The sequence below is a fragment of the Genypterus blacodes genome, unplaced genomic scaffold, assembly GCF_046128005.1.
Source record: "Genypterus blacodes isolate CSIRO-AG114 ecotype Tasmania unplaced genomic scaffold, CSIRO-AGI_Gbla_v1 ptg000011l_1, whole genome shotgun sequence".
NCBI classification, from domain to species: Eukaryota; Metazoa; Chordata; class Actinopteri; order Ophidiiformes; family Ophidiidae; genus Genypterus; species Genypterus blacodes.
In genome coordinates this window covers 348011-370730 of record NW_027466825.1, presented here as the reverse complement: position 1 = coordinate 370730, position 22720 = coordinate 348011, and the positions used below count along the sequence as shown (strand labels likewise).

General features: G+C 44.0%; 5 protein-coding genes across 7 annotated transcripts; 1 reads left to right on the top strand and 4 right to left on the bottom strand.

Annotated features, from left to right (window-relative positions):
• Window positions 1-112: 112 nt before the first annotated feature.
• gps2 (G protein pathway suppressor 2) lies at window positions 113-3034 on the bottom strand. The gene is made up of 11 exons (XM_076160902.1): window positions 2879-3034; window positions 2401-2518; window positions 2166-2275; window positions 1914-2026; window positions 1749-1828; window positions 1571-1650; window positions 1277-1448; window positions 1054-1137; window positions 887-963; window positions 708-803; window positions 113-570 (listed from the first exon to the last, which is right to left on the bottom strand). Exons 2-11 carry the CDS (start codon window positions 2492-2494, stop codon window positions 484-486), a joined length of 993 nt encoding a protein of 330 aa, XP_076017017.1. The 5' UTR covers window positions 2495-2518; window positions 2879-3034; the 3' UTR covers window positions 113-483.
• A 521-nt stretch (window positions 3035-3555) lies between these two features.
• Window positions 3556-6079, bottom strand: gabarapb (GABA(A) receptor-associated protein b). Its single transcript, XM_076161315.1, has 4 exons — window positions 5836-6079; window positions 4887-4965; window positions 4669-4787; window positions 3556-4522 (listed from the first exon to the last, which is right to left on the bottom strand). Exons 1-4 carry the CDS (start codon window positions 5923-5925, stop codon window positions 4442-4444), a joined length of 369 nt encoding a protein of 122 aa, XP_076017430.1. The 5' UTR covers window positions 5926-6079; the 3' UTR covers window positions 3556-4441.
• Window positions 6080-7970: 1891 nt separating this feature from the next.
• On the bottom strand, window positions 7971-14958 carry LOC143009551 (CTD nuclear envelope phosphatase 1A). Its single transcript, XM_076161569.1, has 8 exons — window positions 14224-14958; window positions 12001-12067; window positions 10627-10745; window positions 10438-10509; window positions 10174-10290; window positions 9959-10070; window positions 9604-9688; window positions 7971-9335 (listed from the first exon to the last, which is right to left on the bottom strand). The coding sequence occupies exons 1-8, from the start codon at window positions 14326-14328 to the stop codon at window positions 9275-9277; spliced, it is 738 nt and encodes a 245-aa protein (XP_076017684.1). The 5' UTR covers window positions 14329-14958; the 3' UTR covers window positions 7971-9274.
• Window positions 14959-15415: 457 nt separating this feature from the next.
• elp5 (elongator acetyltransferase complex subunit 5) lies at window positions 15416-17831 on the bottom strand. Of its 2 annotated transcripts, none has more exons than XM_076159619.1 (8): window positions 17417-17831; window positions 17252-17312; window positions 17069-17149; window positions 16771-16982; window positions 16453-16628; window positions 16269-16367; window positions 15976-16076; window positions 15416-15873 (listed from the first exon to the last, which is right to left on the bottom strand). In XM_076159619.1, exons 1-8 carry the CDS (start codon window positions 17469-17471, stop codon window positions 15765-15767), a joined length of 894 nt encoding a protein of 297 aa, XP_076015734.1. In that variant the 5' UTR covers window positions 17472-17831; the 3' UTR covers window positions 15416-15764. The 2 variants fall into 2 exon arrangements, with proteins under 2 accessions (XP_076015734.1, XP_076015745.1); XM_076159630.1 differs by having other exon boundaries at window positions 15976-16073.
• A 30-nt stretch (window positions 17832-17861) lies between these two features.
• On the top strand, window positions 17862-22607 carry phf23b (PHD finger protein 23b). 2 transcript variants are annotated; one of them, XM_076159606.1, is made up of 6 exons: window positions 17862-18393; window positions 19599-19630; window positions 19737-19829; window positions 19944-20565; window positions 20796-21002; window positions 21044-22607. In XM_076159606.1, the coding sequence occupies exons 1-5, from the start codon at window positions 18366-18368 to the stop codon at window positions 20987-20989; spliced, it is 969 nt and encodes a 322-aa protein (XP_076015721.1). In that variant the 5' UTR covers window positions 17862-18365; the 3' UTR covers window positions 20990-21002; window positions 21044-22607. The 2 variants fall into 2 exon arrangements, with proteins under 2 accessions (XP_076015721.1, XP_076015712.1); XM_076159597.1 differs by having other exon boundaries at window positions 17863-18393; window positions 20796-22607.
• The last annotated feature ends 113 nt before the right edge of the window (window positions 22608-22720 follow it).

Sequence of the window (22720 nt, the reverse complement as noted above, 5' to 3'; positions counted from 1 at the left end):
AGCACACTCCAGCTTCCTCTTTGCTTTAGGGGAAGACTGCAAAATCATCCGTTGTGTCTGCTAACGGGGTCATTTTAACTGTTTAATAGCGGTAACTTGTGTTTTCGCCATCTTAGCTTAGCGGTCACCTTCATCACACGTGATCCTGACCAACACTCATACTGTTCAAACTGTTTTGAAGTTGCATATTATGAATGCGAGTATTGTTAATGCAGTCTTGTTATACACAACAAAAGAATATTGTCTTTACAGTGTACTTTAATCAACTATTTTCGAAATTAACATTTGAAGTTACCAAAAACAAAGTAAATAACTAGGAGTTAAAGTCTGAAAAGGAAATCAGAAACAGTTTTAAAATAAGGTACTGTACAAGATGTTAAAAACACGGTATTGTTATCCTTCCCCCCCCAACCCAATCAGTCAAGAATTTAAGATCCAACAGCGCCATCATTCGATCACCCTGGGGAGGTTAGGCAGCTTTATTTATTTGCCATGGTGGTAGAACCTCTGGCCGCCCTGTGGGAGGAAACTATGGCGAGGAGCACTTTGAGAGGCACTCTGGAAGGGGGCCTGGTGATAGAAACGACAAAAAAATTACTTTCTTGATGCATTTCTAGAGTTTTTCCTGTTTGAGTTTGTAGAATAATACAGGGAAGGTAGAGGAGTCTAGTGAATCAGGTTCTTCAACACAAACCCAAGCAGCTCACCTTTGCAGCGGGGATCTGGACAGCCATTGAGGGTGTTGGCAGCAGACCTGGAGCAGTGGCGTGAAGGGCTTGAGGATGCATTGGCCTCAAAGCACCCTGGGAGAACATTGGAAAAGCACAATCAGCTATACGGCTTCACCAATTACGCACACAGTAATGCCATTTCCAAACAGCCTTACCGCGTCAGTAAACCCGGACTGTTGGTTGGCGTGTTCCAGCTGCTTCTGGAGGGGGATACCGGCCCCGGGGATGAAGCCTGCAATGAGACAAATCAAGTCACCCCACTGGATGCAAACCATAAGCTCTTTAGAGGAAGAAGCATCAGTAAAGACAACACAACACTGACCAGGCTGGGAGGTGAAGTGACTGTGGACAGGGTAACCGGGCTGCTGGTGAGGAAGGTACGGCATGGCTTGGAACGCAGACGCGCCTAAGGGAGGAAGGAGGCGCCCAGGCTTGATTACCCTGTATGCTTTTATTTTCCATTCTCTGTTGTGCTTAAACGCATCCACACACACACACACACACACACACACACACAGACATGAAAACACACATATATCCTGTACCTCTGATTTGAGAGCTGCTCGCGAAACTGACTGGGACTGAGGGTCCGGGGGCGTAAGTGGATGGATGCTGGGCCTGAGACACCCCGTAGGGCTCATGGACTCCCTGTCCGCCGCTGAACTGGCCGTGCTCTGCTGAGGCTGAGCTGAAGCCTGCCGTCTGATAGTGCCGCCCCTGGGAACAGAAGAGGTGGGAGTCAAGTTTGACACGTGTTACTCGTTTCTAAACTGCTCTATTCCCTGAAAAATGTACTTGTATACTTCTATGATGGAGACAAAACACATTAAAACACTCACTGGTATGACAGGGGCGGTGAACAGCTGTTTGCTGCGTTCGCCGAGCAGGGCGCCGGGACGACTGTGGCTGACTGGACTGCCTGTGAGGGGACATAAAGACACATCATCAGAACCATAACAGCCTCAAAGGGTTTACAACTGCTTGAGTAATCTACTGTACAAAGCTCTGATACGTCACCTTGAATGCTGAGGAGGTGCTGCCCGGCATGCATGGGCAGACTGGGTTGGTAGCTGGCCGACGTCAACGTTGTGATGTCACTATAGAAGACAGGAAGCAAGTAGATACAAGAGGATGTCACTTAGTAATAATAATGTAAACACGGCTGGAGTGTGACTGACGTACCTCTGCTCCTTTCTGCGCCTCTTCTCCTCTTCGTGCAGAACTTTCTTCAGCTGTAAGAAGAGCTGGTGTTTCTCCTCCTGGAGTCCCTGAAGCTTCTCCCCCATCTTCATGACCTGGAGATGAGATACAGGACCATATATGGTAAATCAGTGTACACAGCTATGGCAACAGGCTTGTCACAGTGACGATGATATTGCAATATGTACTATGGGTTCATTCATCTGAGGTACATTCCAATTATCGTTTCCCAACCTGTTCTTTGGTTTCCTCCAGAGACATCCTCTCCTCAATCTCCTTTGTCCTCTTCCTCTCTTCCTCCTCCTTCATCTTCTGCTCCATCATTTTGTCCACCTCTTCCTCCTCTGGCAATTCAAAATAGCGATGAATAAAGGAAACAAATGCTTCACAGACATACAAACCTAAATGACAGTGTAGGAAAGGGACGGTCCCGGGTGTGACAGTGTAAACATGTCTGTCCTGTCCACACCTTGTCTTTTGCGCTCCCTCTCCCTCATGATGTGCTTGTGGAGGGCTCGGGCCATAGCGTTGGACAGCTTGGGTCTCTCCAACAGGGCGGGCATGGTGACAGGCAGCGGTGGGGCCAGCTGGTGTGTGGGGGGGAAAGGTTGTTTACTGTGCAATCCCGAACAATTTCAGATAAATGTAGCCGGTCTATTAGATGGAACGGTTTGAGGCCTAGCTGCCATTTAGCTTTCAAACAACAAGAACCTTTTCACTCCTCCTTTAACTGCTACGGTGCATTGTCAACTATGCGCAGCGGTGTTATCGCCTGCAGATTTAATTTCAATGTTGAATTTTGGAAAAGGAATTAACATGGCGCTGGACGGTGGTGGGCAGATATGTAGTTAGCATTTTAATGCGCCAGATCGCAAACATTAGCTTAGCTACGCCGTTTGTGCAATCGGCGCAAAGTTTTATCGGTGCTGAAACAAAAAATCTCTCACCTTCGTTGCTTTGTTGGTCGTTTAATGAGAAGCTAAGCGTGTTCGGGTTCGTATATCAGACAGCTTCTCGGTAGAATTCAGCAGAAAATCGGTGAAAACTTTCCCCAAAACATAAACAGAGCGACAGGGGTGATTCCTGGTCGGCGGGTTATTGTACTTCCGATGTCAAGGCCGCTATTCCGCCGAGGTGCATTGTGGAGATTGTAGTTCTTCTACGTTTGGGCCTTGACATCTCTAGCCTCACAACCTACAAAACACAAATAATCCTAATAACTAAATAATCTCCACTAACCAAAGGGTTTATATTGAGTATTTACACTCTCTTATAATACTGTCATATACCTAACACCTCCATGATCCATTAATAGACAGCATTGCGCAATTAGGTCACGGTGTTCATAGGGCAAGTCATGCAAGGAAGGTTTACGAAATTTTCCAGCTAAATTTGCATGCTCTACATTTTTGATTGGAGGAAAAACAAGAAGGGGAAAAACATCATCAGACGTGTAATTACTAGGACAAAGACCAGTCATTCGGGTCAGTTTACAGTTAATACCAAAGTCCTACCGGAAGGACCGGCCTCTAACAAACCAAAGGGTTTGAAATCTGTCATTGCGTACAAAACACCCAGTTCCCTCCCATGTATAAGGCCATCCAATAAAGACAACAAAGGCAGATCACTTTTAATCACATTTTATCATGTATGGTCATGAGTGGAGAGAAAGAGCCAGTAATGCAGCTGTATACCGAGTTCAAATCAATTTTTTTTAAAAAGGAGACAAAAAATTAAAAAAAAATGCACTCAGTTTTACAACACCTTTAGGAATTAAGCCATCTAAAAATAACAATAACAACACTTATCATTGTAGCAGTCAACAGAAAAGTCTCACCACTGAAAGCAGAGGATGATTGTTTCGTCTGAATTCTATTTGACTCCTTGTAAAAGCAGCAACTAAAGGTTTAATTCACTGACATCCAGGCAGAGAATTCAGAATCCACTAGCCACTTCGCTTTCATATCTAGAACTGCTGCAATAATTGTTGCCGTTACCCCACCACAGATACACACCTGCCTCCTAGTTCCCCTTCCTGGACTCCAAACGCATTAAATCATGATGGAACTCATCATGACTGGACAATCAAACAATTCCAATCATTGTCAATAAGAGCTGATTTGGATCTAAACTATAAACACTACAAATTTCTTCCCTTCCCAGCAAAAACAACGTAAATGTTAACATCTGAAAAGTGGCATCTAATTTTTCCTGTTTTGTCATTAAAGAATGAATCCATAATACACTACAAAAATAACTGGCCGCTAGACCACTTAACCAAAGACGCCATTGAAAAAGAAAAGCAGAGGCAAATACAATTCAGACCGCAGAAGAATAATAAAGACATAAATGGGGGGGGAGGGGAAATGCATGAGGGGTGAAAGTGCATTTGACATATTTATTCTGGGAACTCTAGGCTGCTGAGCTGGATTTAATATTTTAATGAATGAACGGTGGAGGTCTCAGAAAGGCGGGTGGGGGAGGGGGGTTTGGGGATCTCAGGAATGGGATCAGATTTCCCTTTGGCTGTTCCCATACACGCTTTCATCACTGTAGGCAATGTAGAGGAAAAAGTCCTCTTCGTGATGCTCCTGAGAAATGAGAATCAGATATGGATCAGTGTCAAAGATATACACAGGAGGGCCTCTTTAAATGTGAACTAGGAAAAAATATTTGCTGATAAAGAACATTAGTAAGAGCAGATCACAGCAGGAACACAAGGTGATAAGATTCTTGCCTGGTACAACAGTCCCATGGTAGCTGAAGTGGGTGGAATGACGTTGTTTACAAAGAAGAAGAGCGCGTCCTCAGCTCGCAAGTGGATTCTTTTTCGGATGAGGAAGTAAAACTGGCCCACTATTATAAAACAAAACACAAGAGTTGGAAATCTGATACGTTATGTGTTTATTTGAAAAAGTGTACGCGGATTTTGAAGCTGCGTTTTGATCTGTTTACCTGTCAGGTCGGAGGGGACAAGGTATTTCTTCTTGTCCAGATCTCCTATTCTGGCTTTGGGGGCTTTCTCCACAATTACCTGGAAAAGGGAAGCAACGAAAATGTTGTACACAAATCCTTAGTAAACTACTACTATGCTTCACCGTTCACAGAAAAGGGATCTTGAGAACAAACTCAATATTCCGCCATAAAAGAATTGAGATGTTTTGAGATTCATACGGTTCCTTTCTCTCAGGGCACCACACCCACTTCTTGAATGATAACAAATATTGATCAAATACTCAAATGTTTTCTTTAACCGGCTTACTGATAAACTGTTTAGTGCAGTGGTAAAAATTAAAATACATAGCTACGGAAGAGAACCCTCCAGAAAAAGCCTAACATGTGTTTTTGGTCAGTCCAACACACAATCTAAGGCCTAGTACGATGTAAACAAGTGAGGTATTTGTTGACAACTATTTTAAGGTGCCCTGCTGTTGACGTTCCAACATGCAGCACTAAACTACACCCAATACCTCTCCATAATCAGCCAGCATACACCCCAGATCTACACTACGTTTAGCATTTATGGCGTCATAACATGGTTTCTTGGTTTCACATCGGGGATCTCATTAGATTATCGTAGTTACACATAATCGACATTGTTTATTAGACTCTAACAGACTGACAGAAGGCGTTTGAGAGCTGCTGGCCTGTGTACGGCCGATATTCTTGATCGTTAACCTCTAGCGACGTTCGCCAACTAAAGTGCGGATTAATAACGTGGCAGTCAAATAGAAAGGAAAACATAAACATTGTTATTTGTGGGTACCACACGAACAAAATGAAACCTACAGGAGTTTAAAATTAAACAATGTCAACAAACAGCTAAAACACGGCTAGCGTTACTTCGCAAAAAACGTTAGCTAACAACGCGGAACAAGCTAAAGAGCTAACCCAGGCTACTTACAGGCACCCTGTCCGGATACTTCTTCCTTATCTTCTCGCCTTCGGACCGTCTCTTCTCAAAGGGATGTTCTTCTTTGTATTGGAACTTCATGGTTAGAAGAGATGACAGACAACTAAGTCGGTCACTCTGAGGTGTAGGATCAGGGTTTAGTCAAAGAGCGGATCAGAACGGTGTCACACTCGACAACAACAAACGATGCTAACTAGCTTTAGCTTGCACAGCTGTTTTCCGAGTGCGACTGAGGCGGAGGGATACAATAACAATATGACGTAGGGGAGTGTCGAGATCGCAAAACAGCATAGAAGCCCTGTTGTACCCAATTATTGTTATTGAAATTATCCTCAGAGTTCAATTAGATAAGCATTGGTCTTTTGAAACAGATTTATATAATAAGGCTTTTAATGTAGGTTGGGAATTTTGTGGAACTATTTTATTTTGGTCGACCAATGCGCATTAAAGCTCTAAAGCTGGGTGTGAAGCGGCATCTGTCCTTGTCATATGACCGCGGCCCAGCAGTTAGCAACCAAAAGACAAAAAAAACACTCTCAAATATAAAAATTGACTTAGTAACCGAACCAGCTAAATAAGCAATTGGGATTGGTGAGTCAGACAATCCCGGGACCAGGCAATCTGTTTGGTAGGTGAAAAATAAATGTGCAAAAATGTGTTATTGTTCAAGACCTTTCGAGCTCCAGCACATCTGTTCTTTACATTTGGTGACCTTTATACTGTGCAGTGCTGTTCAATATTGCATCATTATCATCTGAGGGAGACATGTTAAGACACCTCAACATTATAACCTAGGACCAATTTGACTTAATTACTAAATTAAAGAAAAATCCTAATTAATACTACACATTTTCCAAAAGTGATGGCCCAATATTTACTGGCTCTACCAATTTCTTAATGCTAATAATGTACAAAGTCTATTCATAGTTTACTATAATGTTAAAGTTAAAAACAATCATAATCTTTTAGCTAGTGACACTGACTGTATATATATCCAGGGTTTATTGATAAGTTATAAAAGTAATAAAGGATAGATTGGTATCCATAAATATTCGTTAAATAAATCAAGTCTTAGCATTGTTTGTTTGTTTGCCATTCACATGCCTGAGATACTCTCTTGGGTGGAGTTACCTGGCTATTGCACCACAGCTCCATGACTAATTACCTTGATCGTGTGACATTTGTAGCTCAACTGCCTTTTATGCCTCATACTCTCATGACACCAAGACATAAGAACGGATGAGTTAAGAAGACTTTCTAGTGTAAAAATGTAACTTGCCTATTGTGTTCTTAGTCATGGCTCGTCAAGAGTACTGAGTGGTTTAGAACAGGATGTTCCTTCGTTTGTTTTTGCCGTACGAGCAGTAATAATAAGTAACACCGCATCCCCAGAGGATAATAAAAATATCTTGACTGACATGAAAAGATTGTATACAATGTACACATTCAGATTGAGGCCCACTCAGCATACAGCATGAGAGAAGAAATAAAGAAACGTACTTTAATGATCCCCAAGTGGAAATTATTCACCTACAAGTACTGGAGGTGAACCTATTTTGTCATTTTAAATCACTATCCATTAATTGACCAAATGCTGAGGGTTAAAATGCTGAGTTTCTTTCTTGACTGAATGTTTGGTTTAGAGGTTACAAGGAAAACTAGTCTAATCTATGGTATAACCAACACATGACTGATCAGAAACTAAGCACAACCCCAGCATCCACTGGTCTGCACATCCCACCAGTGTTGCCAGGTTTGTTTTCAGAAACTTACCTGTATGCTACAATTTCTATCTTTGCCTTCCTAAGAATAAAGTTACAAACCAAGATTGTTACTATGTTTAAAGCCACATGAGACAAAAGCATTGATTTCATTTGTTGGCTGTTGAATAAATGCCCAAATAGTTGATTAAACCCTTTAACATCTAGCATTGGTGTATTTAGGAAACGCCTTTATCGAATTTATAGATACCTAACAAGGTTCAGGTGCATTTTGCTGTTTTACCACATGGTGGCAGCAGGTTATGGAGGAATGGTCCACAATCTGTAAATGTTATGCCTCAAATCTATGGCAAGGACAGCGGAATGATAAACTACATAAAAAACAAGATAGATAATGTTTGGTCGATACTGACAAGTGTTTTATTAGTAACACAGACCTGGAGACAGAGCCAATAAGAAGCCGCTGTGAGCCTTGACAAGATTGACATTGTTCAGAAGGCGTTTAAAGGCGGATGGTCTAATTGTGGAACCTATACAAGGGGGGGGAGGGGAAGGGGTAAAAAAACAAAAAAATGTGAAGGGCAGACCGCGAATTTGAACCAAATACGAAACCAACTGCAACGAAAAACCATAAGGGACAGTAATTAAGTGCAATTCATAATATTGGAAATCAGGATGGCGTCGAATGGCAAAGGGAGACAGCGAGATGTCGTGGTATGGTAAGTCATTTTATCATACATTATGGTAATAGAGAAACAATCAGATATGGAGAGGCGGCACCAGCAGTCCACGTCAATGAGCCGTTCTTTTCTTTCTCCCCCCTCTCTCACAACTTTTCAGTCAAGTTTATATCACCGAGTCCCCCGTGAACTGATTTGTGGAGAGGGTGATTTGTTGTGGCTGGAAAGAAAAATTCCGAAAAAATATCTGTGGGTGGTGCAAACAAAACTCCCATCGTGTTGCTTAACTTGTCTGTTCTGTGAGGAGACAAAAAACCCCAAAAAACCCAAAACGGACCTCACTCAGAATTAACAAATCACCATTTTGGAGATGGATTTAATCTAAAAGGGAGCAGTTTTCTATTTCCTCCTGCCCGGTCGCTCAGACGGGGAAAAATGATGAGTTGTCTTCTGTTGTACAAAGTCCGGTGGTGATGGAAAAGAAGAGGACATAATCGTGGAGAATTGTCTTTGTTGCCTTGCTGACCCATCTCTCCCCGCCCACTCCCTCCCTCCCTCCCCAAAAAGTTTAAAAAGGACTAAAGAACGCGACGAGCATCCATCGACTCACGTACACCAGCTCCCCTCCGTATGCACACAGTCGGTATCAGGAGCTGTAAGGCAGAAAGGCTCCGTTTTGTTTTGGAAAAAAAATAATAGAAATTAAGAATCAAGAACAAAAAAAAACAACAAAAAACAAAAAAAAAAACACAAGCTGGCTCCTCCTCCCGGTCCTCCCAAGCAGTTTCCGGGCTCAGTCGATCCCGTACTGTTCATCCCGTTTTAGGCGGTTGACCCCCAAACCCTCGTTCTCTCCTGGAGCCTGTCCGAGAGCCTCCGCCTGGGCTGGGCGGGGTCGGGTCGGGTCGGGTCAGGCCGGGTGGGAACAGAGGGCGAGAGACGGAAGCCGGCAGAGAGATAAAGAGAGAGAGAGAGCGAGCGAGAGAGAGAAGCTGGTCGACGAGCCCCTCCCCTTCTCGAGCCAGACGATCACCAGAGTCGATGCTGGTGGAGGTTTCGACTGAGGACGGAACGAACATCAGCAGTAAACCTGGGACAGAGAGACAAGGAAGGAAAGCCAGATTTACTTTAGAAGCTTGGTGACATCGTGTACATAATAAGTTGATGATTGAGGTCCATGTCAACATATTTAGAGTCATTTCGAATGGTTGAGGATTAAATTGGCAATCATAAAAGGTGGTCACAGTAATGTCACTTGCTTGAACACAATGGTTAGAGTGAGTGAAGTCACGAATAAAATCACATTATTGGCTTTATCTATTTTTATACCAACTTGTGTGTGCTCTTTCTATTTTTACCTTAGTGCATCTAGCATAGGCAGCAAGTTAAGAAGTGCTGTGTCACTGGGGTCGCTGAACCAGGACTTGATGGGTATTGCATTGTCTGGAGGGGGGAAAAAACAGTCAGACACCGAGTCGCAGATTTCACACATTTGTTATGACAAGCACAAGACGTTTGTCGGCCTGGTTAGAATTAAAAATGGTTAAAGTACAAGATACAAAATATATAAAATACAAAAAAATGCCTTGAAATGTACATACTTCACCTATTTGAAATGTCTTCAGCGACTATATTTGCTAAGGAGGAGAGAAACAGTATTATATGTGCACGTGTGAGTGTAGGGAAGCTAGGGTGGCGAGACTCGGGTCTTACCTGGATGACTACGATAAGCACCAGGTGAGTTGTCCAGGATGACAATACTGGACAGGTCATCGTGTACTACAGACAGGTCTTTAATATAACTACCTAGATCCAACGTACAGTGCTGCACAAAGACAAAAACAATACATAAGTCACTGATGCTGCCTGACAGTAGCTGTAGCTGAAGTACCTGTCTGTGTGAATCATGCAGTGTTCATGAGGAGTACCTGTCTGTAGTATCTGCGTTTCAGAATGTTCCTGTTGTTGTCCAGCTTATCTGCCACAGCTGAGCCGTAGATCTCCATACTGGCTGTGAAAACCACCAGCTCGTACCATTGGCTCACCTGTGTTAACGCAAACACGTACACACAGACGACACAACGCACACAGTTGTATAAGTAGTAGCACGAAGGTAGTAAATAGCAATTGACCAACTTCCTCTGTTGAAAATTTTAATCTATAATCCACCTGCACAGATAATAATCACTCACCACTTCTAAAAAGAAGTCAACATGTGGCCTTTTATGTACGAAGAATCTGACTGGATGCTTATCAATAACAACCTGCGTGGGGACAGAAACAGACAAGAGGCTTTATGGACACAGAGCAGCATTTACACTCACGTGTCTCATGTTGTGTGTGTGTATGTGTATGCGCAGGGTTCGAAAGGCTGCACGCACTTTGAGGATGAAGTCTGGCGGCGTGCCAGGTCTCACTGTGGGTCTGAGGACCCCGTCGTGGTGAGAGTGGATCAGCGTCTCATCCAGGTCCAGGACCAGAATCTTCCGCTTCACAGCATCTGGAGACACAACGAGACCAGAATTCAAAAAGAAAAGTTGTAACACTGCCAGTTTGGATTGTAACACCCAGATTGCCGCCCAATCAAAGGAAGGTTTGCTGCTTCATATCATGATGTGCAGTGATCTTTATGCAAGCGTAACATGACTGTGTACACATTGTGTGCAGCTGTTTTGAGGCCACATACTGCAGGTTAATGAATGGAAAGGAATCCCACATTGGAGTTTGGATGCGGGCATCCAGATGGGGTCACTGTTGTAATGAGTAGATTGTGTTTAGAGAGGTCAATGATGTTGAACTGAAACACAATCCTTCCTCTCAGGCTTCTGAATAAGCTCTCTAAAGAACAAAGTGAAGCACATTTAGTACACACATTGCCCTGCAGAACAGTGTTAAGGCTGCACTGTGACATTTACATTTCCTCTCGACGTCCCCACCAACACCTCTGACCACACTTAGCTCCGTTCTTTTTCCGGGTCACAATCTGTACTACTTCTTTATTAGCAGATGCTCAGTGTGCAGTGTTACTCATCATTTCAACACGATTTGCATTTAACCCTGCATATCTACACTTTCACCTTAGTAACTTAAAATACATCAACAAAACATGTTGTGCTCTTTCTTTTCTGTTGCTCAACTTATCAAGGATTTAAGTGCAACTGAAGTTTTTTGGGTGATACCGATTAGTGTCACTAAACCCACTCCCTGTAATTCTTGATACACGTTCTTGTACGGAGTGAACGGATCGATCCATCATAACGGTTTTGCTGTGAGGAGGCGAGCGGTGAAACTGGAGGATGTGCTGGTGAGCCGTGGTTCGGATGAAGCCACCCGAGCCGCCTTAATAAATGAACAACTGTGGAGCCGCGGCTGGGACACCTTAGTGACAGCTGACGGCTCGTCTACCCTCACTCGCGGGGAGAAGGAGACATTTCTTGCTGTCAGCGGGTCTCAATGAAATGATGCTGGGGTGAAGCAGGTCGTTAGAGAGGGGCATACCTCTGAGTGCGTGTGTGTGTAGTTTTGTTGTTGCGTGTTGCTCATTTCTTACTTATCTGACTGATTTCTACACACTGTCTCATGTCAAAGTTATGAAACTAAATGGGTCTGCAGATATTTTCAAAACCATCTCTTCCAATTCTTCACAGGCTGAGGAGGCTGGGACATTTTTTACCAAAGCAGTCATTCTACAGTATAGAGACAACATCCACAACTGTACACATTCAAAAGAAAAAAGGAGATTGTCATATACTCACTGAGTCTGTTTCTGGATATTGGTGACAGAGGCAAAGTGTCATACCGCACCGTTTGATACTGGATTATCTGCAAAGAGAACAAGATAAACAGTCATGAAAAGGCTCGGGGGTAGAAACGGCACTGCCTACCTACGTCAAAACGGTTACATCTTGAAATCGTAAAATGTATAAATCGAATCCATTCAGCCAATACAGCCTTGGCCCATCTATGCTCTTTTGTGCGACATCAGCAGAAATCAAAGAGAGCAGAGGAAGGATGTCATACTGGAACATGACATGAACCCAAACTCCATCCACCCTGTGACTCCTCCTCTCCTGCTTCCTCGCTCTGCTCTGATGGAGCGCCCACAGGGAGGACCCTTGCCAGTGACACTCCTGCCCAGGGGGCTCTGTACGGTCCTCCACCAGGGCTATTTTTATCCCCCCAGCTGTCAGCGGGTGTCAGCGGTGCGCGGGGGCAGAAAGGGAGACTTACAGGGTGACTTTGACTGAGCCTGGGGCTGCTCTGCACCTAAACCTTGGACGGGGGTGAGCCTCCCTCAGCGCCCCCCTTCCGCTGCTGCCTGGCACAGGAGCTCAGGGGGAAGCCTTTTGGTGGCAGTAGCTGCAGGGCACAGTGGGGGGACCTCGTCCTCAACTTGACTCTTTGCGCCGGCAACAGAGTCCATCTGGCCCGCAGGCCCACACGCCCTGACACATTCCTCTCCCTTCAGATTTTCAATTAGACTTTCTCACCGAGCCTGACCACTGGCCAAAAAACAAAACATTTGTTTCTCATATCGATATCAAGCCGGGAAAAGCTGCAACCCTTTGCACTTCTGAAGCTGTGACCAGCAAATGTTTGCCATTTTGATAATGACTGATTCTGTTTCCCACCAAATTAATCAACTCTAATATCTAATCATTCATTTTTAAACCACGGCCTCTTGGCATCGCCATTACTATCACTCAAGAGATACTATGGACAAGCAAAACACAACACTGCACTGCCGTCTGTAAGATTAATAAACAACCAGCAGTTTGCACACGCCGTTATCTCCCTCTAAGCATTGGGTGACATACATTATGCTTTGCTCAACTCATACACAAGAAGGAATGTCCTTATTACTGTAGTTATTATGAGGATGGTTGGATATGTTTATACTCCAAAAATATATATAATAGGCTACTTATAGATGCGACTGCAATGTGTGGGGCTTAGTTTACAGTCCAAAGCCCAGATACTTCATCAAATTCACCTGTCATCATCCTCGCACCTGATCAGCTACATTACATCGCTCCTAACTGCATAAACATAACATTGTGGCGGGGCATCACAGGTTATTAACAACTGGGCTTAAGACTGAGAATGGGGGGGAAAGAGAGGGAGAACAGTGCGCTCTCTGTGCTGACATAATCCCTCTCATTTCACCCAGAACATGGACTCCACACCCAGACTCTTCGGGCCTGTTGACAACAATCGAGTGTTAGGGCCTCACAGTAAACTGCAGACAAACCTCCAAGAGCCAGATGATTAAAACATGCGGCACTCCTCCTGAGCTTTGTTGCCTTGATACGGCGTTAGAGCCGAAGTCCACTCATGTTACACCACATATGCATGTCTATTAACAACTCTGCAGCACCTGTGTGTCTAAGTTACAGACAGGTGATTCTTGTCTTCTTAAAGGCCATGTTTATTGTGGAGGCGTTTGGGAGAGACTGAAGGTGACCTGCTGACTGCTCTTCATGTCAGGAGGGATTCTTCCAAGGTTCTTCTCTCTCCACTGAAGTCCGATGAGCCATTTCAAGTCGTCGAGCCCAGAATTTGTGCACTTTCTGCGCCCTGTGTTGTCCCTCAGTCTGCACTACACACTTCTGAATTAAACTTTCAAGGAACAACTTGAATCTGGGCATACAAGTGATGGTTTGGCTTCAGTCAGCACCTAAAAAAGTTATGGCAACCATGACGCCAAACCCCCCCCCCCCCCCCATCTCTTCTATTTCACAGGGTAGAATATAACATTCAACACAATGGTTTGCAAAAGCAGTACAATAACTCTAAATGCTGAGAGGATTGACCAGAAAATTTACGAGTTAATGTCAGTACCAGTGAGAAACACACGTCTTCAATCTGCCTGAGAGAGCAAACGGAGCATCCTGGGTTTTGAATGCTAACACTATTACAACACGAGGACAAAAACCCCAACAGAAACATCTTGTCTCATAGCTCAAAGCCCTTCTCACCGTTCGGAGGTGCTTCCTGAGGATGTACATGAAGAAGCCCCATATTCTGGATGCTACTCCGATGAAAGTGCGGATGCCAAGTAAACATTGCCGGGTCTTCAGCATGGTGATGAGCACGCAAAGACCCCCACGGGTACTCAACTTCAATTGTCAGCTGATACACTCCGCTTTGTCTGAACTTGTCAGGACACTTGTGCGAAACTTGGCTGGCTTAAAATATTCCAAATTCGGTTTTTTTAGCCACAGCCGCCAAACTAGCACTTGGTTCAAATGATGAAAGGGCCAAGCAAACGTGTGAGTACCTCGCTCTGCACACTTGTGGCACAACTACAGTCAAATGGAGTGAAAGAGCATTGCGACTGTGGTAGAAAATGCGGACGTGGTCAAAGAGTGGCTATTGCACGACGGCTGCTGCTGTATGGACCTTAGCACGCAGCTCGTTGACAAGCTAGCCCGGCAGCTAACTGTGTAGCTACTAACGTTAGCTGATAGCCACAAGCTACCGCTAGCTCGACAGGGTGACCACCTTGAACCTTGGACAAAAATACCCCCAAAAAGCTGCAAGGGCGATCGGTGTCAAGCGCCGGTTCAACGCGCCTTCACTCTTTATGGTGTCCGAAGAGAGGCAGTTTTTAAGAAGTTCCCAAAAGTCTAACCGGTCCGGATAAAATCAATTTGTAGTCCACTGGAAATCCGGAATGAAACTGCGAGCCGCCATCGCCGTCTTGCCGTCACTTCCGGGAGGAACAGTTAGGCCGCGCGCAGCACGTCCACGTGGAAAACAGACAGACAACTAGGCAGACAGACAGGCGGGGACGGGCGCGAGCGGGAAGAGAGGGACTTTACCGCTTTATTCACTCAGGCCATACTATTTACATATATTAACATATTTGTCAAACGCATAGTTTTGTGCATTATTTGAGGTACAGCAGAGGATAGATTGACTTTTCTTTACAATTCAAATTGATGGACCAACCGTGTGTGTGTATGTGTACATATATTTATCAATCTCTACGAACAGAGGGTTTAAACAAAATATGATTGACATTAGTTCTTATGGCAAATGGGTTTTTGAGCCATCCATCAAGAACGTCATTTAGGATACCATTTAATATGCAAACAAAACAAGCCTATTAAAGTCAGAAATTGTAAATAAGTAATCATGGTACAAAAAGGTGTAGATCAGGCAGACTGAAAATGTTCCTTTATCATATTCATGCATTCCAATAAATCACTGTGCAAACTACTTCAATCCAGAGACAAGATCTGGCCATTCACTTTTTTCATCCAAGTTCAAATTGTTTATTCTGTTCTATTAAACAGCACATGTATATTGGCAACTGCAGTGTAGTAAGGCATATAAATAAGAGTTAGCAATCTGTTTGCACCATTTTATTCATCAAGAAAATAACTAACGTGATAAAAAATTATATTCAGAAAACAAACTTTCCCTCCATCAAAACTGGTCATTATTTTATATATTTTAAGTTCCACCACATAGTGATAAGGCAATTAATCTGAACCACTGTATGAGTCAAATATTACACATCCAGATCATCATCTGGGTCCTCCTGGTCATAGTCGTCAGCTGCATCGGGCTCATACAGAATCCGCCCTGATCCCGGGCCTGAATGAAGCAGGGCTGTTTTTCTGCCAGAGGAGAAAAGGAAGACCAGAGAGGAAGAAAAGGGAATTTGTGAAAACATTCCATAATGTATGAAAATAAGAAATGTCTGTGTGACAGTTTCTCACTTCTCTTTACTGAAGACAAAGGGAAGCGCTAGTTTTTCTTTTGCTTCTCGCTCTTGGTCGGATAAGAGTAGATTGAAGGTTAAGTTGACTGTTGGGTCCTTCTATGACGAAGACAGGAAATTAATCAGTTACAGAAACAATTTAAATGTTATATTGATCTGTTTGCGTTATATACTTTCATTTCACTACATACAGTAAGAGTATGTACGCATGTATATGTATGTGACAAATAAATATCTTGAAGCCTGAATTGGAGCATGGTGTGTACATATGGAGTGTGTTTGCTTCTGCACCTCAAGCTCCTCAGCTTCAGCGCCTTTGGGTCCAGGGAGACTGGGCTTTCCCTGGGTTATGATGACTGAAAGATCCTCTTTGATACTAAAGATCTCTCCCTGAGCAGAAAGAAATTAGTCTTATCAATCATTTATAATAAGGAAGGAATCGTTAATATGCCATTGCAAAGGAAACACATCTTACATCTTGTGTAACCTTCCCTGATTTCAGACGTCTAGTTGTCTTTGCCACTGCTTCGTCTCCTCTCCCTCCAGGTGAGACAGTGATGACTGAAGTGGCTAAGTGGCATACACTTCCCACAACACCCTGTTGATGCATATCTGAGTGCAGCAGACCTATGACAGTTCTTACAGCTCCCCCTAATGCAAACAGAGAAAATGATCTTTAACAGTGACACGGTCTCACCATTGCACTTTACTCCAAAGTAAATCAATTCATATAATGCACAGGTAGACGTTGGCATTACACTCGCACGCACATATTGTGAAGGCTAAGAATCACCTTTTTTAAGTTGCTGAAGAGTCCTGCAGACGAAAGGAGGACTGAGGTGTCTCATAATCCATGAAAGAGAGTCGATCACTAAAATAGCTGGTTTCGATTGTGAAGTTTGGTTGAAGAGATGCTCAAGATCTTTTAAAGTGAACTGGTTAACTGTGAAGGGTGGGCAATCAGTCCAGCCGAGGGGATCCACATAAGCATTATGAAAGTGTAGCCTGTAGAAACAAAATTGATTTAAACAAAATGAATGATCAGATTGTCTATATGTTGCTTTAAAACACATTCTTCCAAAATATATTACCTCTCAGTGGCTGATCCCTTCAGTCCATGTTTGAGCTCCTCCTCACTGACCTCAAAGCCCAGGACATGAACAGCTTCCTCCCTAATGTCACACACAATTTAGCGCGACTTTTTAACAATAACAGTAAATTAAACCAATAGCTTACACGAAAAATTAAGTAAGTCTGTACAACCCTTTGCCTACCTCTTCAATGCAGCGCTGATGAAGCTCCTCAGGAGGTGTCGACCAGAATAACAAGTGGAATCTATAAGTGCAAGTTCAAATGAAATGAGTTGTGACATGTATGAGTTTAATGACACGGAGCATCAATCAGCAGTTGTGGTATTAAACACCATATGGGTCATTTACCTTTGATGATGAGAAACCCCCCGCCTTCACTACCTTGCAGTAATTCGGGTAACATGACATAAGTCAACAGTAAAGGGTTAGCATCGGCTAGTTAGCATGCTAGCTAATTTACCGATTGAAAATGTAAATACCACAACAACACTACTGAACACAATAGTTATGTCACGACAAATAGCACCAGATCGTTCAAAGTGAAGAAATTTACAGTCCACAACAACATTCAGCTTTCTGTGTCCAACGTGTTTCGTAAGGTAGCCTGTCTGTCTGGGGGTAAACCGGGCTCGAAAACATCATATCCCACATTCCTCTGGTCCTGAATTTGAATTACACATGGGAGTTGTAGTGTAACAATATTTACGGTCATTGGCCAGGTTTTTGCATGCTGGGTAATGACTGCAATACCCAGCATGCAAGGCGCTGGCGTCCTCAAGAATCTTCTGCCGCGCGCAGAGAGAGAGAACCGTGCGGAATTAAAGTCAAAACTCCAGTCGGTTTTTTTTGTGCGTACATCGCATGAAAACGGAGGAAAAAAACCGAAGATGAGAAAAGTTGTCGCCATGGAGCTACATTTGGAGTTAATCGCGCAATACTAACTGACCATTCCAGGTGTAGGTTGAAAGCGAGGATTATACATGTATTAAGGACGGAAAGGCGACTGAGGAATTCAATATTTTGTCAGCTTTAATAACGACAGTGTGGCGACAGTTTACCTTGGAATTGAGCCGGTAACGGATCGACCAGCGGCGGGATATTACAACTTCAGGGAGGGGAATCAGTTTTAACTATTTTTCTTTTCGGTGCCCTTGGCTTGTTGCTCTCAAACTTGCCCGGTAAGGTGCAGCCACGCCGGGGGAAAGGCACAGAGCGACGGCCGCCGCTATCCGGCTAGCTCGCCTGCTGCTGCTGCCGCTGCTTCTTCTTGCACCGAGGCCTTGGTGGTGAGGCGACAATGCTTGACATAATGTCTGAGCACCAAGGTATGTTCCACTTATGTGCACTACCGGCATATAAATGTATAATTCACATCTGATCCTGAGCTATATACTGTTGCGTTCAGGTTCTTTTGTCGAGTTTTGCGTGCGTAAAGATATAGCTACCGTCGGCTAACGTTACGTCTTGTCGGTGAACACTCTATTAACTCCACAACTTAAGTCCCTAACAAGTGACAACACGGGTTTTATCACCGAATTAGCACAAATGTTAGTTAAATTTCAAAAGTGAACGAGTGTTGCGTCGTCTAACGCCGTGAGAATAGAATTAAGACGGACTTGACTGTTAACGCGCCGATGCATCGACTAGCTGACGGATGCTAATGCTACCTAGCGCCCTCACAGAAAATAAACCTCCACCACAAACTCTTTGTCACAAGTTTTGACGTAATTTGTGCGAATGAATTCACGAAATTGTTTACGGAGAAGAAGACACGTTTCAATATTAGACTCCACGGCCAGTTCAAAGTAGTTTAATTCCACCTAGTTAGCATTGGAGATAACTAACGCTAACCATCCACCCACCCTCGATTGCGAAAAAGATCGAGTCGCTGGCTATTAACTCACTATTGCTAATTATCATTGTTACTTTTCTGATTTTTGTGAGCGCCACTATTCCATCTTATATTCTATCTTTATTCTAGCTGTCCACACTTTTATTCCTGCCGTTGCTATTCTCGTTGCGGTCGCCATAACGTGTTAGCTTCCTTCTGTAGTTGTCAGCTAACATTAGCCGGTTTAGCATTAACGCCTCGAAGTGTAAGAACGAACGGACAACAACTCTAATATGGTGCTTATGGCTCATTATAATCGCGTTTAAGTAGACTTTCGGGTTGATTAAACGGCACTCGGCTGTGATGCTACCAACTCCGTGTTCTGTTTCGACGCGAAGTTAATACGGTGGCGCCGGTTGTCGACAGATGAAGTCAACATTTTTTATATGATGTCTATAAATGGCTTAAATAGGCTGTTGGCAACATAAGGCATCGAGTGTATTGTACACAGCGTCCCAATCTATGGACATAATCCTCGTTTTACAACTTCGTTTGTTGATGAGCCGTATTAGCACGCTAGTGCTAATGCGCTAGCCTCTTAGCATACTCCAGACCCCGTGTGTGAGTGTGCAAGCTTTTAATGTGAAATGTCCACTTTACTTGTTTGGACTAATATAACTCCTTTTTGTCTTCCATCAGATTCACTGTTGACGTGCAAAACGGAGCCCCTGGTGAGTGTTTAACTGTGTTCAACTTAACACAATCTCTGCTGTAGTGACACTGGTGTCCGCTCAGCTCTGTAGTTGATCTAACATGGGGACGTTTGTCCGTTTGTAGCCCCCGGAGAGGAAAAAGAGGACTGTTGAAGACTTCAACAAATTCTGCAGCTTTGTCCTGGCTTATGCTGGTTATATCCCCAGTACAAAGGAGGTAAGATGCTCTGAAAGTGATGGACTCTGACTCCAACTCTGTCTTATACATGATTAGATCTTTGACATCCAAGCTCTAGTCAACAGTTGAAGCATGGCTTGTTTTGTTTTACAGGAGAGTTCATGGTCCCCAACATCCTCCAGCTCTGCACACAGTTCCGGGCTGTCTGGAGACGGCGGCGGAGGAAGCAGCAGCTCCATGGCTGCCGCGTGGGGAGACGGGAGCTCTGACATCCACACCATCCACACGTTTGTCCGCAAAGCACGCGCCAATAAGGGAAAAAACATTCGCCGCATGCACTCAGATAGCAGTTTGCTGGACAAGATGCGCCTTAAAGACTCTTTGTTTGAGAACCAGACCAGCTCTAAGGCCGAGCGCAAGAAGGACAAAAAACTGAAAAAGCTGTCGATGGGTTCAGCCATGGCGGCGGCGGACAGCGGCAGCAGCGAAAGTGAGAAAAGGGCGCGCATCAAACGCAGCAAAAACTCCGGCAAACAACAAAAGGCGTCCAAGAAGTTCAAGAGCTCGGCTACACAGAGCGAGACGGACTCGGAGGCTCGCCACGCGCACGGGGACGTACGGCCTGTTCGAGACGAGCTGACAGCACACGGGGCCTCCAGCCCGAACACGCAGGGGCTGGGGAAGATGCAACCGGACGAGTCGGTCAGGGAGGCTGAGATGAGCTCCAGCGAGGGCGAGACCTGGATCGCAGACGAAGACATCATGGTAGAGTCAGGTAGGTTCATCAGGCCCCCTTTGCTTCAAGATTCTTCCCAAATCTGTTTACAGTTACAAGCCTTCTCTGTCTGACAGATATTGTGGCTGCGTTCCATCTCGGTTCGTTTGTGGTGTTTTGTCTTGTATATGAAGCGTTAAACAGCCAACGTTAATATCATGAGTCACTTCTGTTCCCTTTGCTCAATTTGACTTCTGGCTCATACCTCTTTGTTTCCCTTTGCAACGCAGGCGACGACTCGTGGGACTTGATCACCTGTTACTGCGGGAAGCCGTTTGCGGGGCGGCCGATGATTGAGTGCAACCAGTGCGGCATATGGGTCCACCTGTCGTGTGCGAAGATCAAGAAGTCCAACGTCCCCGACATCTTTTATTGTCACAAGTGCAGGGACACGCGGCGGTCAGGACACAAAAAAGACCCGTAAAGCTGAAGGGACGGGCGGGACCTCGGTGCGCCCGCCCTCCCCCCTCCCCGCCCGTCTCTGCTGTCCTTTCACAGTTTTTCTTTGATGCCTACAGCCTAAGCAGCCTAAATTATCCACAGGACGGCAACTGTATTCTCAGTTTTGTTTCTTTTGACAATCACAACCATTCATATTTATCCCTCACTGTTTTTGTTTTATTTTTTTTATAAACAGTCATTCTTTTGGCTCCTGTGACAAAACTGGACCGGAGGCAACAACGACAGCGGAGAACCATTTCCTTTTTGAAACCTACCTACGTTGATTGGCTTTCTTATATTCCGCTGCCGACGCACACAAAGTATTTTACGCTCATATTTTTACTGAAGTCGCGTTTAAGACCGGCGAGTTATTTCTCGAGGACGTTGACAAAATTGGCGGCGAACATTGTCTTTTTAGAGTTCCAAAGAGAACCTGCTTTTCAGTTTTTCCGAGAGCTGTAAAACCTCTCGACGTACAATCGGTGCGAGTTTTAAACGTCGGGGTGGGGAGGGAGCGGGGAAATCAGTCACTCCTGTTCCGAGCGTCGGCCTTCACCTGCTTGACCGGCAACTCACTTTTGTTTTACTCGACAGGTTTATCCTTCCATTCGCAACTCCTCCTTCTTTGGCTGTCGGGCGAAGATCACCGAGCGTTCAGGCGGAACATTTACTCCTAAAGTGATCTTTAAAATCGATAACACCAGCCAAGCGTTTTTTTTCTTTCTCCCTTCGTCATCTGCAATTGCATATAAATTGCTCGATTTCTTACTGCACACAGACAATTGTTTCAGCGGTGCACTTTTTAAAAATCTAAACCCTGAATCCCCCTTTTCCACAGCTTTTTCTGGGTGGTATTGGGGAAATCCGATCAGCCACAGCAGTTTCAACCTATGCTTAGCATGTAGCCGTGTACATTCATGATTATTAAGCGCTTAATGTTTCTCCCTGTCTTGCTTGTCGGTTACTGATGGGCATAAATAACATAAACAACATTTTAATACAGACATAGACAGCTGTTTTGATGTTTTGTTTTTCCACATAGTGCGTGCTTTTTTTTGTTGTTTTTTTTTGTTTTATTTTCACGTGAGTCGGCCGATACTGGGCAGTGTTGCTGTACGATGACGGACGGGCCAACGCTTTACAATGTCAAAGTGGCTCTGTGTGGCTCGTTTAAACGAATGGTTGTAAAATATTTTGTTTTTCTATTTCATGTCGTTTATTTCTTAGCTTTCTGAGAAGCGGAATTAGAGATGCACCCGTATCCGTGCATGGACGTATTGATTGTCTCACATCGAGAACGAAGTCGCAGTGTACAGTGAATAAGTTGAGGCCATGTGGGTTATGGCGTTTTTGTTTTATGTTCGTTTTACCATTTTTCTTTTTGTTTCTTTCATTGGTGGGAGAGTTTTAATACGTCTCCAGTAGCAGTTGCACTCTCTCTACCACAAAACTTCAATTCTGTGTACATATCCTGTTCTCTGACAAAACTGTACATATGTGAAAGTGAAGAGAGAAAATACCCAAGCAAATACTATATTTTCTGCAGTCTGATTGTTTTCTTTAATTGTAGCTTGACAAATAAAACGTCTCTGGGGAACATACATGTGGTGTTCTGAATTGTGCATATCAAAAAGCCACGTTAAAAATAGACATTTGACAGGTTTATTTTTCTCACATTAAACTTTATTGGATATTAGCACACAGCGAAGTGTTT

What these genes read in the sequence shown, in the direction of transcription:
- phf23b (XM_076159606.1), top strand. Translation starts at nt 18,366, where the DNA reads ATGCTTGACATAATGTCTGAGCACCAAG. An exon ending in CGTGCAAAACGGAGCCCCTG is followed by an intron (nt 19,631 to 19,736) that starts GTGAGTGTTTAA and finishes GTCCGTTTGTAG; the next exon opens with CCCCCGGAGAGGAAAAAGAG. An exon ending in ATATCCCCAGTACAAAGGAG is followed by an intron (nt 19,830 to 19,943) that starts GTAAGATGCTCT and finishes TTTGTTTTACAG; the next exon opens with GAGAGTTCATGGTCCCCAAC.
- gabarapb (XM_076161315.1), bottom strand. Translation starts at nt 5,925, where the DNA reads ATGAAGTTCCAATACAAAGAAGAACATCCCTTTGAGAAGAGACGGTCC. An exon ending in AGTATCCGGACAGGGTGCCT is followed by an intron (nt 4,966 to 5,835) that starts GTAAGTAGCCTG and finishes TCCCTTTTCCAG; the next exon opens with GTAATTGTGGAGAAAGCCCC. An exon ending in CCATGGGACTGTTGTACCAG is followed by an intron (nt 4,523 to 4,668) that starts GCAAGAATCTTA and finishes CTCATTTCTCAG; the next exon opens with GAGCATCACGAAGAGGACTT.
- gps2 (XM_076160902.1), bottom strand. Translation starts at nt 2,494, where the DNA reads ATGCCCGCCCTGTTGGAGAGACCCAAGCTGTCCAACGCTATGGCCCGA. An exon ending in AGGCGCAGAAAGGAGCAGAG is followed by an intron (nt 1,829 to 1,913) that starts GTACGTCAGTCA and finishes TGTCTTCTATAG; the next exon opens with TGACATCACAACGTTGACGT. An exon ending in AGTCCGGGTTTACTGACGCG is followed by an intron (nt 804 to 886) that starts GTAAGGCTGTTT and finishes ATGTTCTCCCAG; the next exon opens with GGTGCTTTGAGGCCAATGCA.
- elp5 (XM_076159619.1), bottom strand. Translation starts at nt 17,471, where the DNA reads ATGTTACCCGAATTACTGCAAGGTAGTGAAGGCGGGGGGTTTCTCATC. An exon ending in AAGGGATCAGCCACTGAGAG is followed by an intron (nt 16,983 to 17,068) that starts GTAATATATTTT and finishes TTGTTTCTACAG; the next exon opens with GCTACACTTTCATAATGCTT. An exon ending in CAGGGAAGGTTACACAAGAT is followed by an intron (nt 16,368 to 16,452) that starts GTAAGATGTGTT and finishes CTTTCTGCTCAG; the next exon opens with GGAGAGATCTTTAGTATCAA.
- LOC143009551 (XM_076161569.1), bottom strand. Translation starts at nt 14,328, where the DNA reads ATGCTGAAGACCCGGCAATGTTTACTTGGCATCCGCACTTTCATCGGA. An exon ending in TCAGGAAGCACCTCCGAACG is followed by an intron (nt 12,068 to 14,223) that starts GTGAGAAGGGCT and finishes TTCTCTTTGCAG; the next exon opens with ATAATCCAGTATCAAACGGT. An exon ending in CCTATGCTAGATGCACTAAG is followed by an intron (nt 9,336 to 9,603) that starts GTAAAAATAGAA and finishes TCTCTGTCCCAG; the next exon opens with GTTTACTGCTGATGTTCGTT.